This window comes from Triturus cristatus, chromosome 9, assembly GCF_964204655.1.
Source record: "Triturus cristatus chromosome 9, aTriCri1.1, whole genome shotgun sequence".
Lineage (NCBI taxonomy): Eukaryota > Metazoa > Chordata > Amphibia > Caudata > Salamandridae > Triturus > Triturus cristatus.
Genome location: NC_140592.1, coordinates 649,958,859 through 649,983,658, shown reverse-complemented (window position 1 = coordinate 649,983,658; position 24,800 = coordinate 649,958,859). Strand labels below are relative to the sequence as shown.

The 24,800-nt window shown below is 49.3% G+C and overlaps 1 protein-coding gene and 1 long non-coding RNA gene across 2 annotated transcripts in view; one reads left to right on the top strand and one right to left on the bottom strand.

Annotated features, from left to right (window-relative positions):
* Nucleotides 1–12,369, bottom strand: part of LOC146798441 (uncharacterized) — a 79,126-nt gene extending 66,757 nt beyond the window's left edge. Inside the window, exon 1 of the long non-coding RNA XR_014968695.1 lies at nt 12,298–12,369. This is a non-coding gene — a long non-coding RNA (uncharacterized LOC146798441). The remainder of the gene's footprint in view (nt 1–12,297) is intronic.
* The window catches only part of LOC146798440 (galectin-6-like), a 309,853-nt gene continuing 297,399 nt past the window's right edge, over nt 12,347–24,800 (top strand). Inside the window, exon 1 of the mRNA XM_085625709.1 lies at nt 12,347–12,443. Within this exon, the coding sequence (XP_085481835.1) occupies nt 12,414–12,443 (30 nt within the window). The 5' untranslated portion in view covers nt 12,347–12,413. The remainder of the gene's footprint in view (nt 12,444–24,800) is intronic.

Here is a 24,800-nt window from a genome sequence, read left to right as displayed (position 1 = left end):
GTCATGAATCATTAGAGTTAGACCATTGTATGTTTCTTTGCCCCTGCTATGCTCAGACTAGAAAAAAAGTGACTTGTACCCCCATGCCAGATTTTATCATATAGGCGACCAGCAGATGCCCTGCGAGTTTCTGATTCAGACACCACAAAATGGTTAGTGTTCGTCATCTCACGGCACCTGCTTTATACCTGGTGCATTCGATCTAAGGTGTTAACCGCAAAGTAAAGCAGAGTTCAACATAGGTCAAGGCACAGAACGCTAATACAATATGACTTCCTTGATAATATTTCCCTGTCTTTTAATGTCAATTGGTTGTATGCTTTTTGTTTACATTTTACTATTTTACATTTTTATAAGTTTTATGATATGACTATTTATGATCCAGTGTACGTTGCATTTTATTAAGAAACTCTGTTGTTTATAAATTCTGTGAAAGATCTCTATTTGATCGAATAAAGAATCTGTCTACTCCAACTTCTTTACATAAATGGAAATCTGTTATCGCCTCAAATTGTTGGTCATGTATGCATGCTGATTTATTCCATATGCTCTTTTCCTGTCCCTACACTCATCAATTCTGGTTGAAGGTATGATCTCAAATTAATATAGTTGTTCACACCCATTTTCCATTCTCACCTACAAATATTTTTTTAGGCACACTTTCTGAACATTGGCAATCTCTTACATGTAATACTGCTATTGCAGACTTACTGATTGCAGCCGCTTTTCAGCAAATAACAAAAAATTAGAAGCAGTCCTCACAACTTTCTTTTGAAGCTCGGTGGTATAGTGTTTGTTACAATCAGTGACTTGATCATGCATACGTCTCCCCCTTATCTCTTTTTCTAAAAAGAGAACATATGTGGTCCCCATATAACTATTTTTTTAGGGGACGTGGCTAAGATGGCCGCCTCGACGGACGCGTCTGACTGAGGCTCTGTGTCCGGGCTTCCACCTCGCCCGATCCCGATGTAAGCGGCTAGGTCTTGCTTGCGCCTGGAGGTGCCCTGGGGCACAGGGGGGCTGACACCGGCGGCCGGCTGACGATCCTGGGTCCGAGGTGCCCGAAATCCGGTGTCTAACGCGGAGCGGTTGCGCCAAGCACAAAACGGCGCCCGCCCGATCTGCAGATCCTCGCAGCAGCCGTTAACTAGCGAGGGGCAGCGGAGATGACGGAACATCGGAGGCGGAGACCCCGCGCCTCCACTCATGCCTGTCCAGATGCCCCAGAGGCAAGCACTGTAGTGGGAGCTGCTGGGATCGCAGACCACTGGTGCCAAGATCCTTTGGGCGCCAAGGACTCTTCCCCCCCCTCCCCCCCGTGTGGGGGCCATCTGAACAGCTTTGCAGCCCACGTGGAGCAGAGACGAACGGAGGCATGCACCAGTGAAGACCGATCGGATTTGACCCGCAAGAGCTGCCCCCACTGCCGCTGGACGAGCCACGCGGCATACTACTGGTAACCAGGAGGCGGGAGCACTGAGGAGCCCCGGGCAGCTGCCGGTCCTAAGGTGGGTCAGCGCATCGGCAGGGGAGATGGAGTGCGGCGTCCGGGGACGCTCCCTGCGAGAGGAGGCCTCCTACGGCCCTGGGGAGGCTCGCCTGACCCTAACATGGCAGCCCATGATGCTCCAGCCTAACGGCCTGAGCGGAAGATCGGAGAGGCCTCGGTGAATAGCGCGCCGCTTCCCGGGGCCCTGGGGTGCTGTCCCGGCGCTCACCTGCACAGCGGTAAAAGGCCCCCAAGGACATACCTGGAGCTGGGGGAGGACAGTGAAGGCCTCGTGGAGAGCTGGCGCTGGTTCCGCCTCGCTAAGAGGGCATCGCCGGTTCGGGCAGTTAGCCCCATCCTGGAAACGGAGAGAGGGTGGAGTTGGTCGCCGGCGAGGGGGGCTGTCAGTGCCCTCGTGGGCGCGTAGCGCCAGTGGACTTTGTCAATCGCGCGGCCACCCCATCCTCTACATTCCTGCCTGCCCCGCGGGCGATGCGCACCTGTATTGACGACTGGTGACATGGCGGCGGTGCGGACCGCCGGAGGGCCCCCTAGCTGGACATAACCACATCCCGTCCCATTGCAGCGCCCACTTCACACTTGGGGAGGCCCCCCTACCGGAAATCATGGGCAAACCTAGGGCGGCGGCGTCGGTCCCCGGGGCCGCTTCAGGAGTCCCGGCCGGCCCGCCCAGTGGGGCCTCCACGACCGCCGAATCGGCGAGGGAGCCCTCCTTATCGACCAAATTGGATCAGGTCCTGGCGGCGATAAAGCAGTGGCGACTCTCCCTGGAGCAACAGCTGGGCACCCTCACCACGGATGTCAGTCTCCTCCGAGATGATCACCGCAAACTAGCGGATAAAGTCACGGACAATACAAAAGCGGTCGCCGACATTCAACCTATGGTGGAAGCACACCAAGACTCGATGCACACTCTGATGGTCCGCATATCCACCATGGAAGAACGCATTGAGGATTTGGAGGGGAGATCGCGGCGCTGCAACATCCGCGTCCTTGGGCTGCCAGAGGGAATCGAACGATCGGACGCAGTAGAGTATATAGAAGCCTGGACTAAATCGTTCACCCCTAGCGAAGACCGCACAGCGTATTTCTCTGTCGAGAGGGTGCACCGTGTCCCAGCACGTCGCCCACAGCCGGGAGCCTCACCACGCCCAATGCTCGCCAAGTTCCTTCACTTCAGAGACCGAGACGCCGTGCTCCGGGCGGCCCGACAGTCGGGCCCACTCCGAGTTGAAAACAAAATCATCATGATTTTTCTGGACTACTCCCGGGCAGTCCAGCGCCAAAGGGCATCCTTTCTTGAGGTGAAACGGCGCCTGCGGGAAGAAAAAATACAGTACTCTCTCCTATTCCCGGCCCGCCTGAAAATCATTCACAACGGCGTCACCCACTTCTTTGCAACACCTGAAGAGGCGCACGACTGGGCGGACCAGCACTGCACTGTGGGCCGGAGGACTGGGCGCCCCCAGGAGCGGCACGCAAACACCAGGGGCCCCAGGAGGCAGCGCTCGCGAAGAGGACATCGTCCTGGCACCCCTGCGTTGCCTCCGCACACACTGGGGTCCCCGGACTTGGAACAGATAGTTCAGGAGCGGCGCCAGGCTCTCAAAGCGGCAGCGGGCCTTTGTCCGGCCTCCCCGGTGACGGACCTTGAACGCGCCCCCCATGTCTTCACGTCCGAGGAAGAGGAGGACAGTGAGGCGACACAATCTGGAGTGGACTCGGTGGCCTTGCCCTCGGTCACCCCGCGCACGGCGGACGACTTGATATGACTGGTTCCATGCCACCCGTTGCACCTTCATAGTATAGAGAGGCTCTCTGCCCCGCAACATAGTTGGTCCCGCGCTCCCGGCGTCCCCCTGCTGCCCCGGGGGCCCACACCCCTGGGCGCGGATTAACTGACCAGAAGCTCGCCATAGATAGCGCGCATAGACCACAAGTTGAGCCCCCAGCGGACGCAGGCCGACCCCCCTTTAAGTAACAGGTTGATACTCTTGTACCACTCGGGAGTCAGTTTGGACGTATCGCACTTGGCGATAGGTCCTCCGTGTTGGGGCAAGTTAAGTTCGCCTCACCCCAGTTCTTCCTTCCCTTTCCACGCGCACCCTCTGCACTATGCCCCAACCCACAAGCCGCTGAGCTGCTGCAGTGACGCACTAGACACACGGGAGCGGGGTAACAGGCCATGGGTCGGGCACCCCTGGGGGAATCTGCTGGCCCGTCCTGCGACATGCGCTAGACACGCACACTGATGGCACACACCGTTAAAACCACAATTCTCACTTTGAACGTGCGAGGAATGCATACTGCGCGCAAGAGATACTCCATATACGCCTACATCAAGCGTCACCACGCACAAATTGCACTCCTGCAGGAGACACTCCTCACAGCGGGGGAGGTGGCGAAATTACGTAAGAGATGGCGGGGAACCATATGTGCCACAACTTACTCAGCATTCACCCGAGGCGCCCTCATATGGGTGCGTCCTGGGGTCCCCTTTCAGGAACTGTCACATACAATAGACCCGGAGGGCCGATACGTCCTACTTCTGGGCCGGTTAGATGGTCAGACGGTGTTGCTGGGCAGCATTTATGGGCCTAATACAGAACAAAACAAATTCTGGGATGCGCTGTCCGCCCCCTTAAGCACATACACGCAGGCACCATGGATCCTGGGGGGCGACTACAATTGTATACAAGACATAGTATTGGACAGGTCCCACCCGCCCCTTCCAACCTCCCCCATTGTAGTGCAGGCACAACGGTTCGCAACGTGGGTACGGCACTGGTCCCTGGCGGATGCCTGGCGAACTCGGAACCCAACCACCAAACTCTACTCGTTCCACTCCAGACTGCACGATCTTAGAGTGCGCCTGGATTGTTTCCTTTGCTCCCCCACCATCCTCCCGGTCGTCGCAGACGCTGATTACTTAGGCAGAACTATTTCAGACCATGATGCCCACACGATAAAGATTCAATGGCGTCCGCCACATCCTCCTATTCCCACTTGGCGCCTCCCCAGGGATAGCCTTGACGACCCGGTTTTTAAACAAACCCTGGAGGACCACATTCGTCATTATTTTCAAGAGAACACGGGCACGGCCAGTACGAGAGCGCAGGAGTGGGACGCGTTCAAGGTAGTAATGCGCGGTACCTGCATTCGCCACATTTCTGGAGTTCGGCAGGTACTGGAGAGGGACATACAGCGGGCAGAACAGATGCTAGCCGAACTCACTAAGGAGTCTAACCCGGCTATTGCCACGCCGGCCAGGATAGCTAGCGCAGAGACTGCCTACGCAGAAGCGCTGGCAAGTATGCGCCGGTATAACTTCGCGGCGTACGCGGCTCGGGTTCATAAAGAAGGCGATCGGGCACGCGCGCTATTGGCTTGGCTCGTTAAACAGGATTCGAGCCTCCCGACACTCACGGCCATTCGTACTACACAGGACACTCTGGTATATTCGCAGGACCAGATACTCAAGGCCTTCCAAGAGCATTACACGCTCTTGTATACCAGCCCTCACCCCCGGTATCGGACGATGTCCTCGCTGAGTTCCTGGATCGCGTCAGGCTCCCCCGTATAGACCATGACACACGTCAGGAACTTGATAGCCCTATCAAGGCGCCCGAGATTCGGCATGCAATGAAGGCCCTAGCCACCCGCAAAGCCCCCGGTTCTGACGGCTTCCCACTGGAATTCTATCATGCCTTTGCGTCTCAGCTAGTCCCTCAACTAGAGTCACAATTCCAGGCAGCTTTAGGCGCAGGGACTCTGCCTCAATCCATGCGCGAATCCGTCATAGTATCCCTTCTCAAACCGGACAGAGACCCGCACCAGCTGGGATCCTACCGGCCCATAGCCCTACTGCCGGCGGACTACAAAATTTACGGGAAGGTTCTGGCAGACAGATACAACACGATCCTCCCGCAATTAATCCATCCAGATCAGAGTGTATTCGTGCCAGGTAGGCACACCTCTTATAACATCCGACGGCTGTTCCACGTGCAGGATCAGAAACGAGAGCGGTTCCCACGGGCAGCGTGCCTGGTGCTGGACCTCGAAAAAGCTTTCGATACTCTCTCATGGGCCTACCTATTTCGGGTCCTACAGCGCATGGGCATCGGACCCAAATTGCAAGCCTACACTCGGCTTAGTTACTCTGCGCCCAGCTCCAGGGCGCTCATGGGCCCCCTCATCTTGGACTTCTTTCCAGTCCGCCGTGGCACCAGGCAGGGATGCCCACACTCCCCCTTGCTCTTCGCCATAGCGATGGAACCGTTGGCGACCCTGTTGCGTGCGGCTGGCGAAGAATGGGGAATTCCTATAGGTGACTCTATCCACTCAGTATCGCTACACGCTGACGACGTACTTATATATGTCTGGGATATTGCGGCAGATTTGACTCCTATATCGCGCATCCTGCGCGATTTTGCCGAAGTGTCGGGCCTCAGGGTCAACTGGCCCAAGTCCACGGTCTATCCCCTGGCACAGGCCACGCCTCGCTGTCCGATATGGTTAGAGGATGTCGACATCTCCTGGAGTCCCCAAGCGGTCCGTTACTTAGGCGTCAGACTTTATCATACGCTGCAAGACATTTATGAGGGGAATTACCGCACACTGATGGGTGGTATTCGATCCTCGATCCACTTCTGGAAGGGTCTCCACCTGGCTGTCATTGGGAGGATAGCTGTTGCAAAAATGATTCTAGTCCCGCGCCTGTTGTACCTCTTCTCCAATCTCCCAGTGGTTCCCCCGCGATCCCTATTCCGCGAGCTGGACACCCTGCTTGGGACCCTCATCTGGGGTTCTGGTCGCCGGCGTATTGCCCTGGCAAAACTGCAATTGCCCCTTGACCAAGGCGGGCTAGTGGCCCCCTCATTCGAAGCGTACTTCCTTGCCGCCCAGCTGCAATGGGTATCACGTTGGACGGCGGGCCGGGCACAGGGGGAGCTGATCACTGAGGCGGGGCACATTCAAACTCCCACCATCCACCGCATGCTGCTGCCGGGCGCGGCACCGCTGCCATCTGGTCCCCTCCAGGTAATGACTGCGCTGGCCTGTCTAGCGCGTGTCCATCGTCTTAGTCGGGATGCTCCCCTGTACTCTCCGCTGCTGCCGTTGGTGGGCCTCCCCAGGGGTCAGGCGCATTACATGGAGCGAATGCTGCAAACATGGACAGATCGCGCCGTTACGGAGGTGGGGATGTTATTTTTTTAAGGGAACTGGCAGACATTTGGAGCATTGGTCGGAGACTTCGACCTTCCCGAAGGGCAATTCCTACGGCATAGGCAGCTTCTCACGGACTGCCGTAGGCAGTGGCGCGCGATCGACACGGAACCCTCCACGCACCCGGTCATCCATGCGATCCTACAGATGGGGCCAGGACGCCATCTAGTCACTTGGATCTACAAAGCTATGCGGACCTTGCGGCAACCCACGCTTGCACCCCTCAGAGAGCAGTGGGAAACTGACTTCCGCAGACCTCTACACGATAGAGAATGGACCAGGGCCCTGGAACACACCAATAAAGTGTCCCGTAATTACCGTTTTAAGAATATACAACTGCACATCCTGCACACGGCGTACCTCACTCTCGAAAAATTACAGAAATACTTGCCTGAGTTTGCTTGCCCCAGATGCCTGGAACCCGCTGCCTCGTTTATACACATGTTCTGGGACTGCCCAACACTGCATAGTTATTGGCACGCAATTCATACTGCTCTCCGCACGTTCACGGGGTTGCAAGACCTGTACACATGGGAGGCGAGCGCCCTGGGTATACACAGGCGGCACAAACACAAGAAGGTGGAAAGACGTTACGCCTCCCTAGTGCTTCTCCTAGCCAAACGGTGCATCACCATGCACTGGAAGACACCGGAGGGGCCCCCCCTAGCGGCATGGGTAGGCGCAGTCAAAAAATGGGGTAAGGCGGAGGAAACATTACTCAGAACGGAGGAAGCCCAAGGGATACGCAAACACCCGATCTCCCTGTCATGGGCCATGTTAAGGCATTCCTTTGCGCACGAAACAACAGCTGTGGCGGGCCCACAAGCGATCGATCCCCCAGCGCAAGCCAGGAGCCCACCCAGGGAGACACACGAGAAGACCGGGCGCCCGGTGGGTCGCGGTCATAGATAACATCTGTCCCGCTACCACACTTCCATATAGGCGGTAACTGGCACCCCCGCATCCCCCTCCTCATCCGACTATTCTCCTCCCCATCCCCGCGCTTGCGAAAACTCCGACATCATCCCACGCGATGGTCCAGCGCTCAGGCACAAGACTACTGTTGCTCACTGTGAGAAGTTGGCCTGGTATATGATGTTCACTAGTTAAAGTGACCACCTTGTACCATGCCAAGCAACCCTTATGGTGTGGTTGTAAGTCAACCTTTTCGGACTAGCTGCCCTAGTGGTAGCGTAGGCTAAGCAGTCTTTGAGGCTAAACTCGTGAAACGTGTTAAGCAAGCTGTTTTACCAAATGCAACCCCCTTTTATACCAATGAAAGGACACCACACAGATATATATTCAAAATATATATGTATTTATTTCTCAAAGTAACCCCTAGTCTCTTTATGAGCACAGGAGCACAAATCGTCAAACAAGATTACAGTAGAATACACAGAAGTTGCACTTTATATGGATAGGCCCTGGTGGCCACTCAAACCATATACTAAAATAGTGGTATAAGTACCACGAACAGAAAAGGGAAAAGGCCTAGGGCCTCTAGAATCGCTGGGCCTACAAGGAGCTAACTTCAGTTAGTGACCAGGAGGTCCACGGGTTGCGTGTGCAGAGCAAATAGTCACACGCGTGCTCCCATAGGTTTCAATGGGTGCGTAAAAAGTACAAAGTTACTGCAAGGAGGATCTTCCGGATGACCTAGGAACTTAAGATTGGAAACACAGACACTAGAGATGATTCTCTACACTTGGGCACCGGAGTGCCAGCTTTACCTCACCCACAGGAAGCGGGTGCATAGGCGTCGAAGTGCGTCGGGTTTCTTCTATCTGTTCCGTGGAGCCTGTGGACAAAGATGCTGCAGGCGGTCGGTCTGGAAGAGATGCGGTGGATCCAAGAGTGGATCGGAGATGTTGAAGACCTGTAAGCAGAGGGGACAGTGTTCACAGTCACTAGCCAGTGACCAGCGTGGCACCAGGTGGGTACCAGGCGATGTCGGGTGCAAACAGGAAGAAAGGTGTAGATTGTCTCTGCAGCCACGTGGTCCCTGAAGGTCGACGATGTCCAGGAGTCGGGTCACGAGCTGTCCCACGCAGGCTCTCGCTGTCGGCGGTGTCGGCGACTTGATCGAAGCAAACAAGCCTTGGCAAAAGCAATTGTTGTAGGAGATGAAATAAGCTGATGGTTCTGACCAGCAAGGTCAGAGGAACTGCTCCTTTGGAGGGGAGCAAGGGCCAGTCTGGAGCAACCAGACCAGCGGTGTATTTCTTGTAGTTCGTCGCCAAGATGGCCACTAGCCAGCGGGCCAGCAACCGGTTAGGCGCGTCGAGTGGCAAAATGCAGAAGGGCCCCACGCAGATCGTGGAGATGCTGGAGGGCTCACCTTTGGTGCAGATGCTGCTCGGATGTTGGGCTTCTCAGATCCCAAAGCACAACTTGGAGGGAGCCTCGGTTGTTGCACTTGTCAGCTTGTCGTAGTCGTTCCAAGATGGCTGGCTCCACGTGTCTCGGTGCCTCCACGGGTCTCCTCTTTTCAGGGACTGTGGATCGGGCGGTGAGAGGTCTGGAGGTCCAGGTCTTGTCAGTCTCTGGGCTCGGGCTCCGGCGGGAGGCGGCGGCAAAGCAGACGTTGATCCGCTGGATGGTGCTTGCGTTAGCAAGGTGGTCACTCCCTGACCACAGGGGAGATTTGCTTCAGTCCTCTGTGCGGCAGAGCGTCGAAGTTCCCGTCTTCTTCTTAGTTTCAAGTTGATTCCAGGATGTCTGAAGTCTTAGGACACAGCTCCTACCTTTAAGCGGATTCTAGGGGACGGACTACCTGCTAGGTCCCTCCCTAAGGGTGGGACCAGGAAGGGGGGTGGTTACACCCCCAATCCTTTGTCCAGCTCGCCCCAGGCCCGGGACTGGTGTGCCCCAGGACCGGTTTGAACTGGCATATGCACCGAGGCTCCTTGTGAGCCTCAGGCATGTCTGGTTCTATTCAAGCCCTACCTGACCAATACACAAAATCCTGTCTGGGGTGGTGCACGCACCTCCCCTGGCAGGAAACCCTTTGTCCACACCTCCCAAGCTGGAAGGACTCCCAGCAGCAGGAGGGCAGACTTGTGTCTGTGGTGGCAGCATCCATTTTGTGGAGCTGAGGCTATGTCTGATTTTACCCGGGTTTCAGGTACTGTACATGTCGTGTCCCTCTAGAAGGGTGGAATGCTAACCCCGTCGCCAGAATTGGCGAGGGGTTAGTATTCCAATTCGTATGACACCTTACTCGACATGTTTTGATAAAGCCAAACCAAAGTTAGCATTTAACCGCGAGGTTCATAATGCACTTAAGAGTATATGGTATGACAATATCTGGAAACAGTAGAAGGAAGTTGTTCCGACCACTGCAGACAGGCTCAGCTCATGCCAGAGCACCATCTCACATGGAACCAAGCACTCTGCCTTCAGGATTGTTAAGGCCTGCCATAGGAGTGACTTATAGGTTACCAGGTGTCCCATTTAAGGTTAGGTATAGGTATACTACACCTAAGTAAGAGGTGGTTACACCAACTTACCCCAGCTGAGTGATCAGCCAGTTGTGTCAAATTTGTTAGGCCAGGCCAGGGGTGGCATAATACATGCTTCAGCTCCTGGTAGGCCTTAGATACACCAATGCCCTGGGTACCTAGTGTACACTGGTACAGGGGCTCACAGGGTGATCCAATTCCAATAGGTTATGCACCTAGGGTGCACAGTGTCAATTTAGTAGAGAGAACAGCAGGCTGGGGGTCTGATTGGCAGGCCCACAGCCTCAATATGTCAAAAACCAGTGAAGCAAAAAGCAAAAATTTGGGGTGACCATAGGATAGCAGACCCTACTCTCCTACACTCACTTTCCGCAGCATAGTGCAACTCCCCCCCCCCCAGTTTCTATGTCCCCAGTTGGTTGAAGGTTAACTCATGGCTGCAACCCCATAGCTTGATGATACACCTCACAGGGGAATAGGCACACTACATGGCTCTTATGCGGCGCAGTGACCGCCATGGGCATTGGTGGGGCATGCCCAGACGCAGACCCCGGACGTCTGTCTGCAGCTTACAAAGAGTAGCATCACGCAACCCCACGGGTCCACGAGCTCGGGGGCCCCCCTGGGCTGTGGCTGGGCGCTCCTGCCTTGTGTAGTTATGCACCAATAGTAACTCCAAATGTGCCTCTGTATGTAATGTTTATGCAAATGCCAATAAAAAAAGAATTTTCAAAAAAAAAAAAAAAGTTTTTTTAGATACTTCTGTTCGAAACTTTACACACCATCACTCGTTGTTGGAAGAAGATCCCAAGCCACCATGAATTGTTTTATCTTCCTTATTTTTTGTTTCTCTTCTTTTTTTTAATCCTATATTGCAACTATTATTTTTCAGATTGTTGACATTTTTTATCATGCTTTATGCTCCCCTGTTCTTATTGTTGTTTACAGCCATATTATCAACTCATTCTTTCCCCTCCGACTTTCTCCTCTTTAAATCCATTGTATCCTCTCCCATGTATGCAACTATTTTGATTTTATTTACTTTTATTGTATTACTAATTACTCTATTATTAATAGTGCATTTAATCTTTAGCTGATTGAATACACTTTGTTGTATTTTTTCTTCATTAAAGTTTCCATTTTTAAACTAGAAAAACATAATCAGACAATGTATTTCTCCCATTGACTTCTATTGGAGTAGAGGCAATTTCAGGTGGAAGAGAGCCAAAATTAAGCCTTTTTGGCCTAAAAAATCGGGTCTATTGAAATGTATGTATCATGGACGATATATATCCAAAATAAGTAGTTTTTTCAGCGTGGCATTATGTAGGATATTACTTTATATTCAATCAGATATGCTTTTAGGCATGTTTTTAAGTCAAAACATCTATTATGAATGGTACTGCGGTATGTTGTTTGTTGAACCCATTACTGTGTTAAAACCCATAAAGTGTGGAGCAAACCATTCATTTTATCTGCAATGCAAAACGCTGATTAATTGCGTGTAGGCGGGTCTGGCAAAGCCAGGGGCACTGAAATTATGGGATTGTGTAGCCGCTGTGCTTTCCAAACAATTATGGTTTTAGTGCACTTGAACTCAGCCCACCATCTGATGCATACATTTACAGATTTCAACAAAAAAATATGTGTAGGGCAAGAGATACTAAAAAAATCGCCAGATGTCAATTGCCACAATTGAGTTGACAGTGACAGGCCCCGGGACTTTGCAAAGTTACTTGTCATCCTTCATTTGCAGGATTGGTGTTTTCAGGAGTTGTGCTAGTACATACATACGAGGTGAAACATTTGTCTAGATGGAAAATATGAATGTGTGTTTAAATGGCAAAGCAGTGCATGCCTCAGTACAGGGGATATATCACATTGTCCTGGACTCATTTGTCTTTTCTTGTCCTATAATTTAGTCAGTCCAGCCGCATAATGCTGTTTTCCATTACCGCATAATTAATTCCAGTGGCTCCGAGTATAGATTTAGAATTCAGTACGAGGATTCAGCATCTCTGGGGTTAACAATGCATGCTCATTTCCCTAGTGAAAGCCAACCGCGCCACAGCCCTCTAAAAGAGAAACGAAACTTACTGTACGAGGAAGCTGGTCTGATTTTGCAAGAGCACGTCTCCTGTAGAGCACTCGAGTTCACTGTCTTTCCCGGAAAACAGGCAGAGGCAGTGAGGTGAAGCAGCAGTGCCCCCAGAATGGCCTATCAGCAGCCGATCTACAACCCGGTGAGTAACGGGGATGGGAATGAAGTGTCTAAGAAACTGGTTCCTGGGCGCCGAGACTTCTCGCATCTGGCTCGTGTCCAAGAGTCTGTTTCTGAGAAGAATGTAAGAGGGGGGTGTTCTCGCTCAAAAACCGGGGAGCGTTGGAGACGAGCAGCGCCGTTCTAGTGCTGTTCAATTGAGTGAAAAAAGACGTATGTTTTGATATGTTTATCATGTAGCGCCGCATACGCTTCAACATTCAGGATAACAATGTTTGGAGTGTTACATTTTTGTAGGTAATCGAAACTTGGGAATCCCCTCCGAAAACGAGGGCGTGTTCAGGAGGGATTTGCTGTTCCAAAGAAAGTAAATCCACTTTTGAGCGGCAATAAGCAGGGTCGTATTGGGATCACGTCCTTTTATGAAACTGTTTTTGGATAGTCTCATTAAGCTCAGTTTTTGAGAAATGTTTGATTAATTATGTATTTTAAAGCTCACGAAGCCAGAGACATTGGTGAAACCTCGGAGTACTACACTTAGGCTGTGCGGGCGCAGTGAAAGAAAGTGGCACAAAGGCGACAACTGATGTGGCTGTTTGCCACATCACATGGCCGTTTTTTTAACCGGCAGACCGGTATTTTAATCTCCTGGCCGGGAAGAACATTAAAGAAAATCCCCTAAAGCTGGTATTTTCTCCTCTGAGCAATATGTACTTTAAACAGTAAACATAAGGTGAACGTAGTTAAAAAATGTGGTCTATAGCTGGTTAAATGATCTATGACAGATGATTAAAACTAAACAAAGGCAGAAAAGCCATGGTAAGAAGGAATACGGACGATTTTAATATTGGATAAAGAATCCTCTTTCATTATTATGTTCCAGCCTTTGCAGTCTCTTAAAACATGAGCAAGCAGAAGTTTATTTTTTATTGTAGTTGTATATAGTGAACTCAGGTCAAGAACAGCGATTATATGAGCACCAGTCACATTACAGAAAATCAAATTAATTTCTATTTTACGCCTTGGGCAATTAAGTCATTTGCCCACAATTATAGGATGTTGAGCTGAGCCTGGGACTCAAACCTTTTTCCATAGTTACAAATTCGGCAGCTCTGACCCTAAAATTACATTCTCTCAATTTTCCTGTCTGGGAAAGGTGCCTCACAGCAAGGCCTATGCAAACATACACCAATGGCATAACGAAACTTGAGGGGGGCCCCTTGCAAAGTACATGGTGGGGGACCCCACCCTCCAAACCCAGTCAGTAGCTCTAAGGCCAGGGACCCAACACTTCTGCACAGGGGGCCCCCTGGAGCTCGTAGGCACCTGCACCGTGGGGTCTACTGTTACGCCACTGACATACACCATCCGTTACCAAGGCCTCAAAGACTCTGGAGCCGAGGTGTCAAAAACAGGCCCTCAGCGAGGCTGCTTCATTTACTCTTCACCCTCCCCACCCTACTATAACCTCAGGGTGATGGCTTGGTAGGGGAGGGTTGAAGATAAGCACAGAGCTGCTGCTGCTCCAGGGGAGCTAGGGTGATAATGGCTCAACGGCCACATAACCTCCCCCCAGCCAGGCACCTCAGTTTACCAGCTTGCCAGAGACGTGGGGCACTGGTTGTGGGTGTCTGCAGCAGCCAGAACAATACTGGCCTAGCGACGTTGCTGCAAGCTACCCCCTTCAAGCCTGCCTGCCCACGATACTAGCCCCACATTACAGTGGCCTGGCAGGGAAGAAACAGTAAGATTATCTGGGCTGGTTGACAGAGCTACTATCAAACACCTGCTCACAGGCAGGCCCGGACTGGCAATGCCGGGCACCGGGCAATCCCCCGGTAGGCTGCCAGGGGTGGGGGACGGTTTTTTAGCAGGGGGCCGGTTTTGTTGTTGGGCCGGTTTTTTGTCCGGTGTGCCGCATTAATCAATAAATAGAGAAGTTGAAGCTCAGTACAGACCGACTAGAGACCTGCTAGTAGTAGTCTACGTCTCTCCTCGCTGATCCGTGCGGGGGCAAAAAAAATCACACCATCAATAAATCTCCTGATTTCTTTTTCTGTACTAGTGCTGTGCAAATGCAATCGAGATCATTATTTAAAATAGCGGGTGGGTCGCGTGCGGCGCAGATGTCTCCGCCGCCGCGTCTGCGCTGTCTCAGTTCGCCCACCGTAGGGTGGGGAGGGGCGCGCGGCATTGGTGGTGACATGACATGCGTATTGGGGTTCGCGCAATAAAAAGTGCGCGTGACCCGTGAGGCCAGAGCATTCCAGAACAACTAAGCCAGCCAGAGACTGAGAGGCACGCTGCACTCACCCCATAATTTAATTTATTTGTAGTAGCCCCTGCCCCTGCCTGCGTGTCCCACTGTCCCTCTCTGCTGCTGCTGCCAACTGTCTGCAGACTGCCGCCGGCCCGCTGCCCGCAGGTGAGTGCATTTTTTGCAAATTTAATTTTCATCATGGCATTGGTACTAGTCTGTGGGCCGGTCCGCGGCCGGGCCGGGATTAAAACAAAAGATATAGAGGCGGCCTGCAGCCGGCAGTCACTTCGGAAGTACTGCAGTCAAGTGCATTGTTGTGAGGACGATGGGTTTTTTGGTGCAGCAGCCTCTGCTATGGGCTCACTAGCTCCAAGATAAGGAAATATAATCGCAGGAGCTCACTGCTGTATTTATCAGGTAGTTGTGGGGGGGGGGGAGAGGGAAATCTTGCGAAAGCACCCTCACAAAAAGGAATTTAGAAACACCTGGCCTCCTCACTGACATCTCAAATAACACACGGCGGTGAAAGGCCTATGATGCAAGCCTTTGCATAGACAGGCTGACTTGTTGCTCGTAGCAGTGGGAAAGCAGATTAAAAGGACAGTTTGAGAGGGGTTCTCTTCTCTGTCATGATCAGATGGTCGGACCAGATTATAATTTACAAACTGGTTTAAATGTACCTAGCACAGAGAGGCTCGAACCTCCCCTTTGTCTTTTTGAAATAGTGTGTTCTGTAATATTGTTAGCCATAAAGTTAAGAAAATACTGAACAAGAGGTTACAGTTTGAGAAAGTCAAAGCAATGGGCTTATGTTTCACCAAAAATCACTACTGGGTGGCTACTATAAAGGGGGCTGTCCACCACATAGAAGTTGGGATTCTCTGTGTTGCTATAATCATGCTGCATATTTTCTTCATCAGGCTTGTGCATAATAAATAACTATAGATGCAGGCCTTTGTGTGTATACTGACTTGGGGGTTGAAAAATGGAACCCTACCTACAGATTCCTTGTTGGATCTTTGGCAGGTGTTATTCCATGTTTCCTTACGGACCATGGCAGGGTCTTTGATGATGTCTGTGGTATCCTCACTGCATGCTCGATAGACCCTAACCACAGGCCCTAAGGGTCCAAGAGAGTTGTTCCTGGTGTGGCCAAAACCTTGGGATGCATAAGTGAGGCTCCAGAATCAGCCTAGGACCACTATACCCTTTCAAACTGAGCTCAGACACCCTCTTTTCTAAATCAAAAAAAAGGCAACGTCCAGCTGGCAGTTTATTCGGATAGGTTTTCCCTATTCTTTCAGACGTTTGTTAAGCTCAACAGTTAAAAAGGAAGCCCAACTTACCTACAAACACCAGACTCAGTTAACACCTGGCTGTCTTAGTAACATTGACAGATGTGTACCAATTTAAAGGGAATATGTATCTCTAATATAGAGTCTCGTAAAATAACTCTAGCTTTAATGTTCGACTGATCCCATTCCAAATTTGTAGACACTGTGCTGCAAGTTCACCGGCCACACTAGGCTCTGCAGCAAATCTCAGACTTCAAGGCGACCCTGCTGCAGCTTTTACAGATGGTTTGGAACTCTCTGGTGCACCTTTGGGCCCCACAGATTCATCAGGAGCTTGAAGTTGGTTGGGCTTCTGGTGGCGGTTATTCCACCAAAGCCAACTGACCCTGTACTTCCTCTCTATTTCATGGTCTATAATGCTCCCTGATAATGCTCATTCAAGCACCAGTGGTTTCAAAAGTAGAAACATCTGCTGCAGCGACGGCCCGTGTAGGGCGTTTTAGTGGGGCGGTGACGTGGCGCAGAGGAGGGGCAGGGTGGGGGGGTTGCAAAATGCGGCATACGGCCGATTTCAGGTAAGTTACGAAAACAATTAATAAAACGAATTTCGTTGCGTGTGCTGCATCGCCAAATGCGATGCAGCGCGCGCAACGAAATTCGTTTTATTATTTTTTTTCGTAACTTACCTGAAATAGGCCGTATGCCGCATTTTGCAACCCCCCACCCTGCCCCTCCTCTGCGCCACGTCACCGCCCCACTAAAACGCCCTACACGGGCCGTCGCTGATCTGCTGAATTCGTGAGCGCCTTGAATGCCGAGTTCGGATGGCAAGGTCCGGACCGGCGCCAGAAAATGATCAGTTGGACCTAATATGGGTCTCTTGGCAGCACAAGGAAATACAGCGCCGTTTTCATGGTCATGGTATATGAGGCTGTAGAGATGAACAGCTCTGCCAAAAAAGGCAGAGAAAAAAACATAAAAATAACATATAATATACATTGAAAGGCATAGTCAGCTGGCTTAGTGGCTAACGTATTAACCGGTCGCCATTAGGACCACATGCACGTTATACCTTGGTGTGCGATAAAACAATTCCTACATGTTTTTAATATTTTCAAAATCTGGCACCAATTAGCATGCTAGTGTAACACGGAGCATGAAAATTAAAATACTTAGGTTAAAGCCTTTTACTCCAAAACGTTCTTAATGCTGCTAGGTTTTTAGCTTCAAAACTAGACGTTCCTCCGTTTTATCATGAAATTCTGCGTATGCATTGTCAACAGGCCACTAATAGACAAGCACTGGCAAAGGCAATAGGTCTTGCCTATGCAAGAGCTATTTGCTTTGGCAATGTGTTTTAGCCATGCTGTATACCAGTGTGGTTACTGGTCAGCATGTCTAAAAGTTAGTGGTGTGGAGTACCGTGGGGTAGATTGGAGTGGGGTAAATTCGGGTAGGGGAATAGTGTGGATTGGGGTAGAGTGGAGTGGGGAAGATTGGCGTAGAGTGTAGTGAGGGTAGAGCGAGGTCGAAGGGAGTGGGGTGGATTGGGGTGGATTGTAATGGGGAGGCATTAGGTAGTTGGGTAGATCAGTGTGGTAGATTGGAGTGGGGTAGATTGGATTGGGGTGGATTGGGATGAAGTGGAGTAGATTGGGAAGAGTGGGGTAGATTGGGAAGAGTGGGGTAGATTGGGAAGAGTGAGGTAGATTGGAAAGAGTGGAGCAGATTGGGGTAGATGGGAGTGGTGTGGGGTAGATTGGAGTGGGGTATACTGGAGTGGAGTTGGGTCTACTGGAGTAAAGTGGAGGGGGTAGATTGGAGTGAGGTATATTGGACATATTGTAGGGTAGATTGGGATTGAGTGGGGTAGATTGGGGAGGTGTGGGTTAGATTGGGGTGGGGTAGATTGGGGTAGATTGTATTGCAGTGGAGTTGGATAGAGAGGTGTGTGGTGGATTGGGATGGGGTGAGGTAGATGGGAATGTGGTAGATTGGAGTGGGGTAGACAAGATTGGGTTAGGGTGGGGTAGATTGGAAAGGAGTATATTGGAGTGGAGTACATTGGGGTAAATTGGAGTGGTGTAGATTGAAGTGGGTGGAATTAGATGCAGTAGACTGGAGTAGGTTTGTTTTTTTAAAGCATGTTTTTATTGTAATTGGTAAGAAATGCAAAAGCTTAATAAGGCAATACAGATAATGCAAGGTATCCATACCATTGCCATATCCAGTTCCGCATGCCCAATAAGGAGATGGCGGCAGTGTTTGTCAATTATATGTTATCATTGTAAACTCATCTCAATATAGATTGGAGTAGGTTAGTTTGAGGTGGAGAGGGGCAGGGTAGATTGGAGTGGGATGGCCAGGGCATGACTAGTTGTATATTGCACGTTGCCTGGGCCTTGCCTGCCCTGACTCCCGGAGCTGAGACAGTGACACACACGAACGAGCACAGAATGATTAAGCCACTCCGAGAGTCCGGCTACGCTAGTCCTACCACCCGCTTCATGTCATAAACACAAAAGGCAGTGTTAGGGCATTCACTTACCCAAGAGCGGTTAACACAGCACCCCTTCTTGCCTGGCTGTCGCCTGGATGTGGATGGCTGGGATCAAGATCTGTTCAAACTTCAAAGACACATGATGTGTATTAAAGTAAATTGCCGCTTCCTCATAGAGTCGCCTCTCTCTAAACCTCCCCCTAGGTTCTGAATAAAAGATTGGTCTACCCTTTGTGCCTGTCTATAATCTGAGATTATATCAGTATTCCTCTGTATCTGTCCTGTAGATTTGTCTTTTTGTCTTTCCTCTATGTCAGTCTGCCTTCTTTGTCTGTTATCTGTGTCTCTGTCTGTGTTCCCCTTTACCTGTCCTCACTCTATCTTCCTGTGTTTTTTATTGTCCTTTGTGTGGCTTCTTGTGTGATTGCAGGTCAAGCAGGCCTTCAGGCAGACCTACCTATTTGTGTATCTTCCTATGTATTGGTTATTCCTTCGTTCCGGTCATAGATGCATCTGTCTTCTTTCCTATGTGGTAACAGGACACCTCCTGCCAGTCTCAGGTTTGTTCAAAATATGCAAACATTCATACTGGAAAACAGCAGGATTAGAAGAAACTGTGCCTTTCATCACTGTGCACTGTCCCAGCTGCCGTCAGACCATGGTTCACCCCAACTGGACCCTCAGAGGTCACACCACACACATTCATTGGCAAGACAATGCCACTTTCAAGACCGCTGCCCCGAACCACCCCTGAGAAAGAGCTGTGTTGTCAACAGAGACATCTAAAGATTTTAGGACTGCACAGGAAAGAGGTGGGCAGACAGGTCACATGGATCAAGCAAGAGACGTGCAGATGTGCAGAGGGCACAGTTGGCATCCCTGGTTTCTTCAAAGCATCTCTATTCCACTCCCACCTCCATCCACATATCTTGTGGGAGCTGCGCTGCCTATGTCTATCCTTGTTTCAGCACCATCTTTATGTACGTTTCTTTAGAAATCATTTGTCTCTCTTTAAAGAGCTTGGAAAAGGAGAACACTTTCATATCGGGTTGTCTCTCAGCTAGCTTGTGGAATCAAACTGTTCTTTCTGGTGGTATTCTGGTTCTGGCAGCAAGGTATGGAAATATCCAGTTAATTTGAGTTTTCTCAACTACTTTAGGACACATTTTTGACAACAAGCATTGATAAAGTCAGCAGGCCTAGCTTTAATGTGAAAACTCATGGAAACAGCATGTGTGCTTCAGGTACATGATGTGACTGGGTGGGTAACCTGGTGCACTTTAAGGTCATCCTCTACTATTTACTGTGCTTTGAAAGTTGATACAATTGAATATGTAATGGAAAATGTGCTGTAAAATTCACCATTTTGGTCTGTCTTTTTCCAAAGTTTTCTTGGGGGGAGAATCCCCCAAATTCCCCTAGTAATCGTCGGGTTCGCTCGCTGCGCTTGCTCGCTACACACCATGTGGGGGCTGGTCTCACTTTTACTTTGTTCTCCCCGATTCACTACTCGTGTCTATTTTTGGTGCTCTCTGAAAGAATGTCTATGGGTACATGATCTGACTGGGTGGGCGTAACCCGGTGCTCTTTAAGGTCATCATCTACTATTCACTGTGCTTTGAAAGTTCATACAATTGAATATGTAATGTAAAATGTGCTGTAAAATTGACCATTTTGGTCTGTCTTTTTCCAAAATTTCCCCCAACCCCCCCCCCCCCCCCGCCCCCCAAGTAGTCGTCAGGCTTGCACGTTGCACTCGCTCGCTACGCGCCGGATGGGGGCTGGTCTGGGAAAATTTGCCAGGGCTGGTTTCAGTTCCCAGTCCGGCCCTGCTCACAGGTGACCCTATGGCACCATCCCATCGCCCAATGCCTGACTGCCCGCCTTCCCAATCCGATGCTGGCAATAAGAGAGAGCGAGAGCAAAGTCCAGAGAAAAGGATGGGGAAATTATGTAGAGAAGGTGAGCGTTTGTTTTAATAAATTTATAAATAAATGTAAAGCATCCTGCATCTCACCCTTTCCACTTACCGGTCATCCACGGACTCGATATTTTTGCAAACTTTGTCAGGCACCCCCTCACTTAGTATATCTTCTCCTCTGCCCTCATTCATCATTCCATATTAGTCTCCCATGTACGTAGGGTTGGGGATCCTCTGGCATCATTGAAGCGACTTTGAAAGAAGCAATGTTGCTGATGTGGATATCAGTAAAACAATAAAAACATAAATACCAACCTTAAGAAAACAAGTACATATATTTTAAAGGTTTTTTAAGTTAAAATACATTATATCAGTCACAATAAGTGGAAAAGGCTGGCTCAGGTTCCTACAAAACCTATACCTTTCCTCCAATGTTAAAAAATAAATTCTCCAGCTTAGTACAATATTATCTGGGCTAGTGGATTAATGCACCAGGGAGAACCAAATAATGCAGCAGGGGTGAACTAAATTATGTGTCAGCAAAAAGCAAATTATGCAGTGTAATGCACAACTGTTTGTAATAGAATTACATACTTTTTTTCACACATGTTTCACCTCCTTAATTAAATAGCCCACATACAGCAATAAGCAACATAAAGATGGCCAGTCAACGTTTGTGAATGGCTTAGTGGCTGCAGCTGCTGACCATGTGACTTGGGGATCCAGGTTTGAATCCTAGCCTCCACTCAGTTTTCACAGGAAATCCCCTTGTGCTGCCGAAAAAACAGACGTGTAACATAATCTGTGTTTGCTGTGAAGGCCTTTATGTTCTTGGGCAAGGTTTGTGTAATGGAAACCTTTCTAAAATAAAATGTGGATTCTAGCTGGCACCCACACTCTGTCATCCTTCAAGAATTAAGGAAAAGCAGTAATATTTGATGTCATAAAGAGATACCCATGCACATGGATGTGCAGCATGGCTCAAAGTAAAACAAAAAAAAGAAAGCGCAGTGACTCAGTCAGCTGTGGCATATCACTTTTTAAAACTTTTCTACTTTCAACCATCCTGCAGAGCAGCCTTGTTTCGGTACAGCTTGGCACAAAATCATCGGCAAAGCCAAATAGTAAAGCTATTTGGCTTTGTCAGTATTTTTCACATAATTATAATTTTGGAACCTTCTCCAAAAGACACATCTTTGGTCGTTATCAATGCTTGTTAAAACCAGGAATTGCTAGCCCTTTCGTCCCTAACATTAGTAAGTCCCAGGCCTCAGAGAAGGCATGCATAGCATATGAATTGAGATACAGAGCACAAGCAGGACTTGGTAAAGCCAACCTGGGTCAGTGGTGACCAGTCTGTTGGGTTTGTTTGCTAGTTGCAAACTAGAGGTGGGCGAGCCACTGAAAGCTCGAGCCAGGCTCGAGTCTGAAGCCTGGCTCAGCTCGAGATCCTGCTATAACCTCAAGCCCATAATGAGCTGAGCTTTCATGTGGTTTCTGCCTGCTTCCATATCTGTACTCTGGATGTGGTGTTAGGGCCAGAGCTGCCTACCTAGGACCTGTAAAACACGGTTTGAGTCTCAGTGTCAGCTAGGTATTCTGTGATTCTGGGATATCACTTCATTTCCCCATCCCTGCAAACAATGGGGCATATTAACAATGCGGCGATATGAAATTATCGCCGCTTTTGCATCCGTTTTCGGGCGAAAAGCGGCGATAATTTCATCGCCTTATCAGCAAAGACATGCTATCGCATGTCTTGCTGACTTAGCGCCCGTTTGCAGCACGCCTCCGATCGCATCTCTAATGAGATGCAAAGGAGGCGTGCCTGACAAGACTCCCTTGGGAAAATATCGCGAAGGCAGCTTCGCGATATTAACAAGGGAGGGTAGCGATTTTTAAAATTGCGTTAAGTATGCCTTAACGCAGGAATTTAACGTCTGTTAAATTCCTGACTACGGCATACTTAACATGGGGGGAGGATTTTGTGGCTAAGACCACAGGCCCTATCATCTAGGATATCACCGTTTTCCACCATGGAAAACGGCGATATCCCAACTATCTCTGGAATTTTTACCGCCTCGGCGATGCGCGTTGTTAATACCGCGCAAACCAGGCGATGAATTCCAGAGATAGCCGGCGATAAATATGCAAGCGCTAAGCGCGCTTTGCGATATTTATCGCCGGCCCTTGTTAATATGCCCCTATGAATGGTGGCCTTGTGTAATGAAATGGGCAATTGTGTGAAGTGCCCAAATACCTTTGTGTCTAGTTCGAGCTATAACCTGCTGAAAGGTGAATGAACTAAAAGGTAAAAACAACCACCTTAACATAAGTAATGTTACTCTATTATAATCTGGGCCATTGCAGGGTTTACGTGACAATTGCCTTGCCTCTTAGTTTACTAAAGGTTCAAGTTTGAAAAGTATCACTTTTAATAAAGACTCCTCAATGCAGTGCCATAATGTGAATTATTAATGTCAAAACTTCCACATGCTAAAGAAATGAACTTTTTTTCGAATTTTGAAGAGAGTTTATCATATTTTACGTGGTGTTTGGTCTATGATTTACATAGCACACATTTTCAGGGCTCAGCTCCTGCGTGGGCTCTGAGATCTGAGCCAGACCCTTGGCTAGGCTCTTGCTCGTCTCTCCCTGTTAATTTGCTGGCTTTCCCACCTTTATTGCAAACCCAAGGCCAGCCCTCCCTCACCCCCCAATCAACTTACAGAGCTCCCTCTAGGGAAGGAATGTTTTCTAGTAGTTACGCCATTGATTGTGCAGACAAGGTATGGGAGTTCCATAGCTAACTTACCAAACTGTGTGATGTTGGTCCATCGTTTTGCATTCATTAAAATCACATTATGTGAAATTTAAGTGTTACGTACTCCACAATAAAAGGGCACATTTCCACAAAGCCTGGAAATGTGGAGTTCAACCAATTCTGGTTTGTTAATAAAGTGTTTCTAATTTCCTAATGATTATATAATTACCAAAATGAGTCTGAATTTCTTTACCTTCTTGTGTGCCAAGACATTTGCATCCGGAAACCATGTTTGCTATTTTTTTCCGGCAACTCCCACATGGGGGCCGAGTACATCACTGTAATAATGAAGTCCATTAGCCAAGGTGTAGATTATGTAAGATGATTTATTGATCTTAGTTGCAGGTAAGTATATTCATAGGTCGTTAGCTAAGACCTTAGGATAGCCCCACCAGGACCAGCCTCCCTGCTGCTCAGCCCATACAGCAACTGTCCCGCTGCACCTCATAGGGACCCTAACATTCCATTGCATCACCATGCACTCCAACATTCCACACAGCACATTCATACTGGCTGAGCAACAAGGACCAGAGTACCAGAGAAGATGCATTCTACAATACAACACATCTTTCCCCTTTACAGAACACATACAAATAATGCAATACAACACATCTTCCCCCTTTACAGAACACATAAAAATACTGCAAATGCAAGATGAAACAACGCATTTACATTTGGATTAGATGTTGCTAAACAAAAAGGACTGAAGATGAAATACACCATGCAATATACAAGATGTAAACACCCGTCTTCCCCTTTCACAGAACACATACACATATTGTGAATGCAATATGGAAAGAAACACATTTCTATAAAAGCAAATGTTGCTAAATAAGACTGAAGGTTGAAACAAAACAGTCCTAGATCACCTCTTAAAATAAATAATATAAAAATATATCTCCTTCACCCACACCCCATAACTTACATGCATCTCATGCATATGCAAACCCCAAACCCACAACGCACTTACATTTCATGCAGACGCATAGCAAAAACATGCCACTCCTGGTACCACAACAAACCACACCAACAGCCATACTAGCATGGTATCTGGTGTAACACAGAAAAGTAACAATTAAGTGGCACGGCATACTAACCCACAGTAAAACAACAACAACTAGCATCAAAGCACTCTCAAACTTGAATACACAACAGAGAACTCCCAATAAGGAACAGGTGTCTTACCCCCTCACAGTAATCCCTCAACAAAGCATCAAGTGTACAGCAAGCAACAGGTGACTAACGCCCTCACAGTCATCCCTCAAACCAAACATCAAGTGTATAGTAAACTATGGGTGACTTACTCCCTCACAGTCATCTCTCAAACCAAACATCAAGTGTATAGTAAATGTTGGAGGGAGGACCACCGGGGAGTCGGGAGGACCGCTCCGGGGCACCTTCCTACCGCAAAGTTATAGCCGAGCGCCGCTGAGAAGCCTCCTAGGAGAGGTCCTTCTCCTATGATCGTACTAGGCCCAGTAACACCACCACACAGAACTCCGTATCAGTTTTTTATCTAGGTACTTTATCAATGGTAGCACATTCGAAATATTTACAGGGGGATCGAGAGATCCAGAAA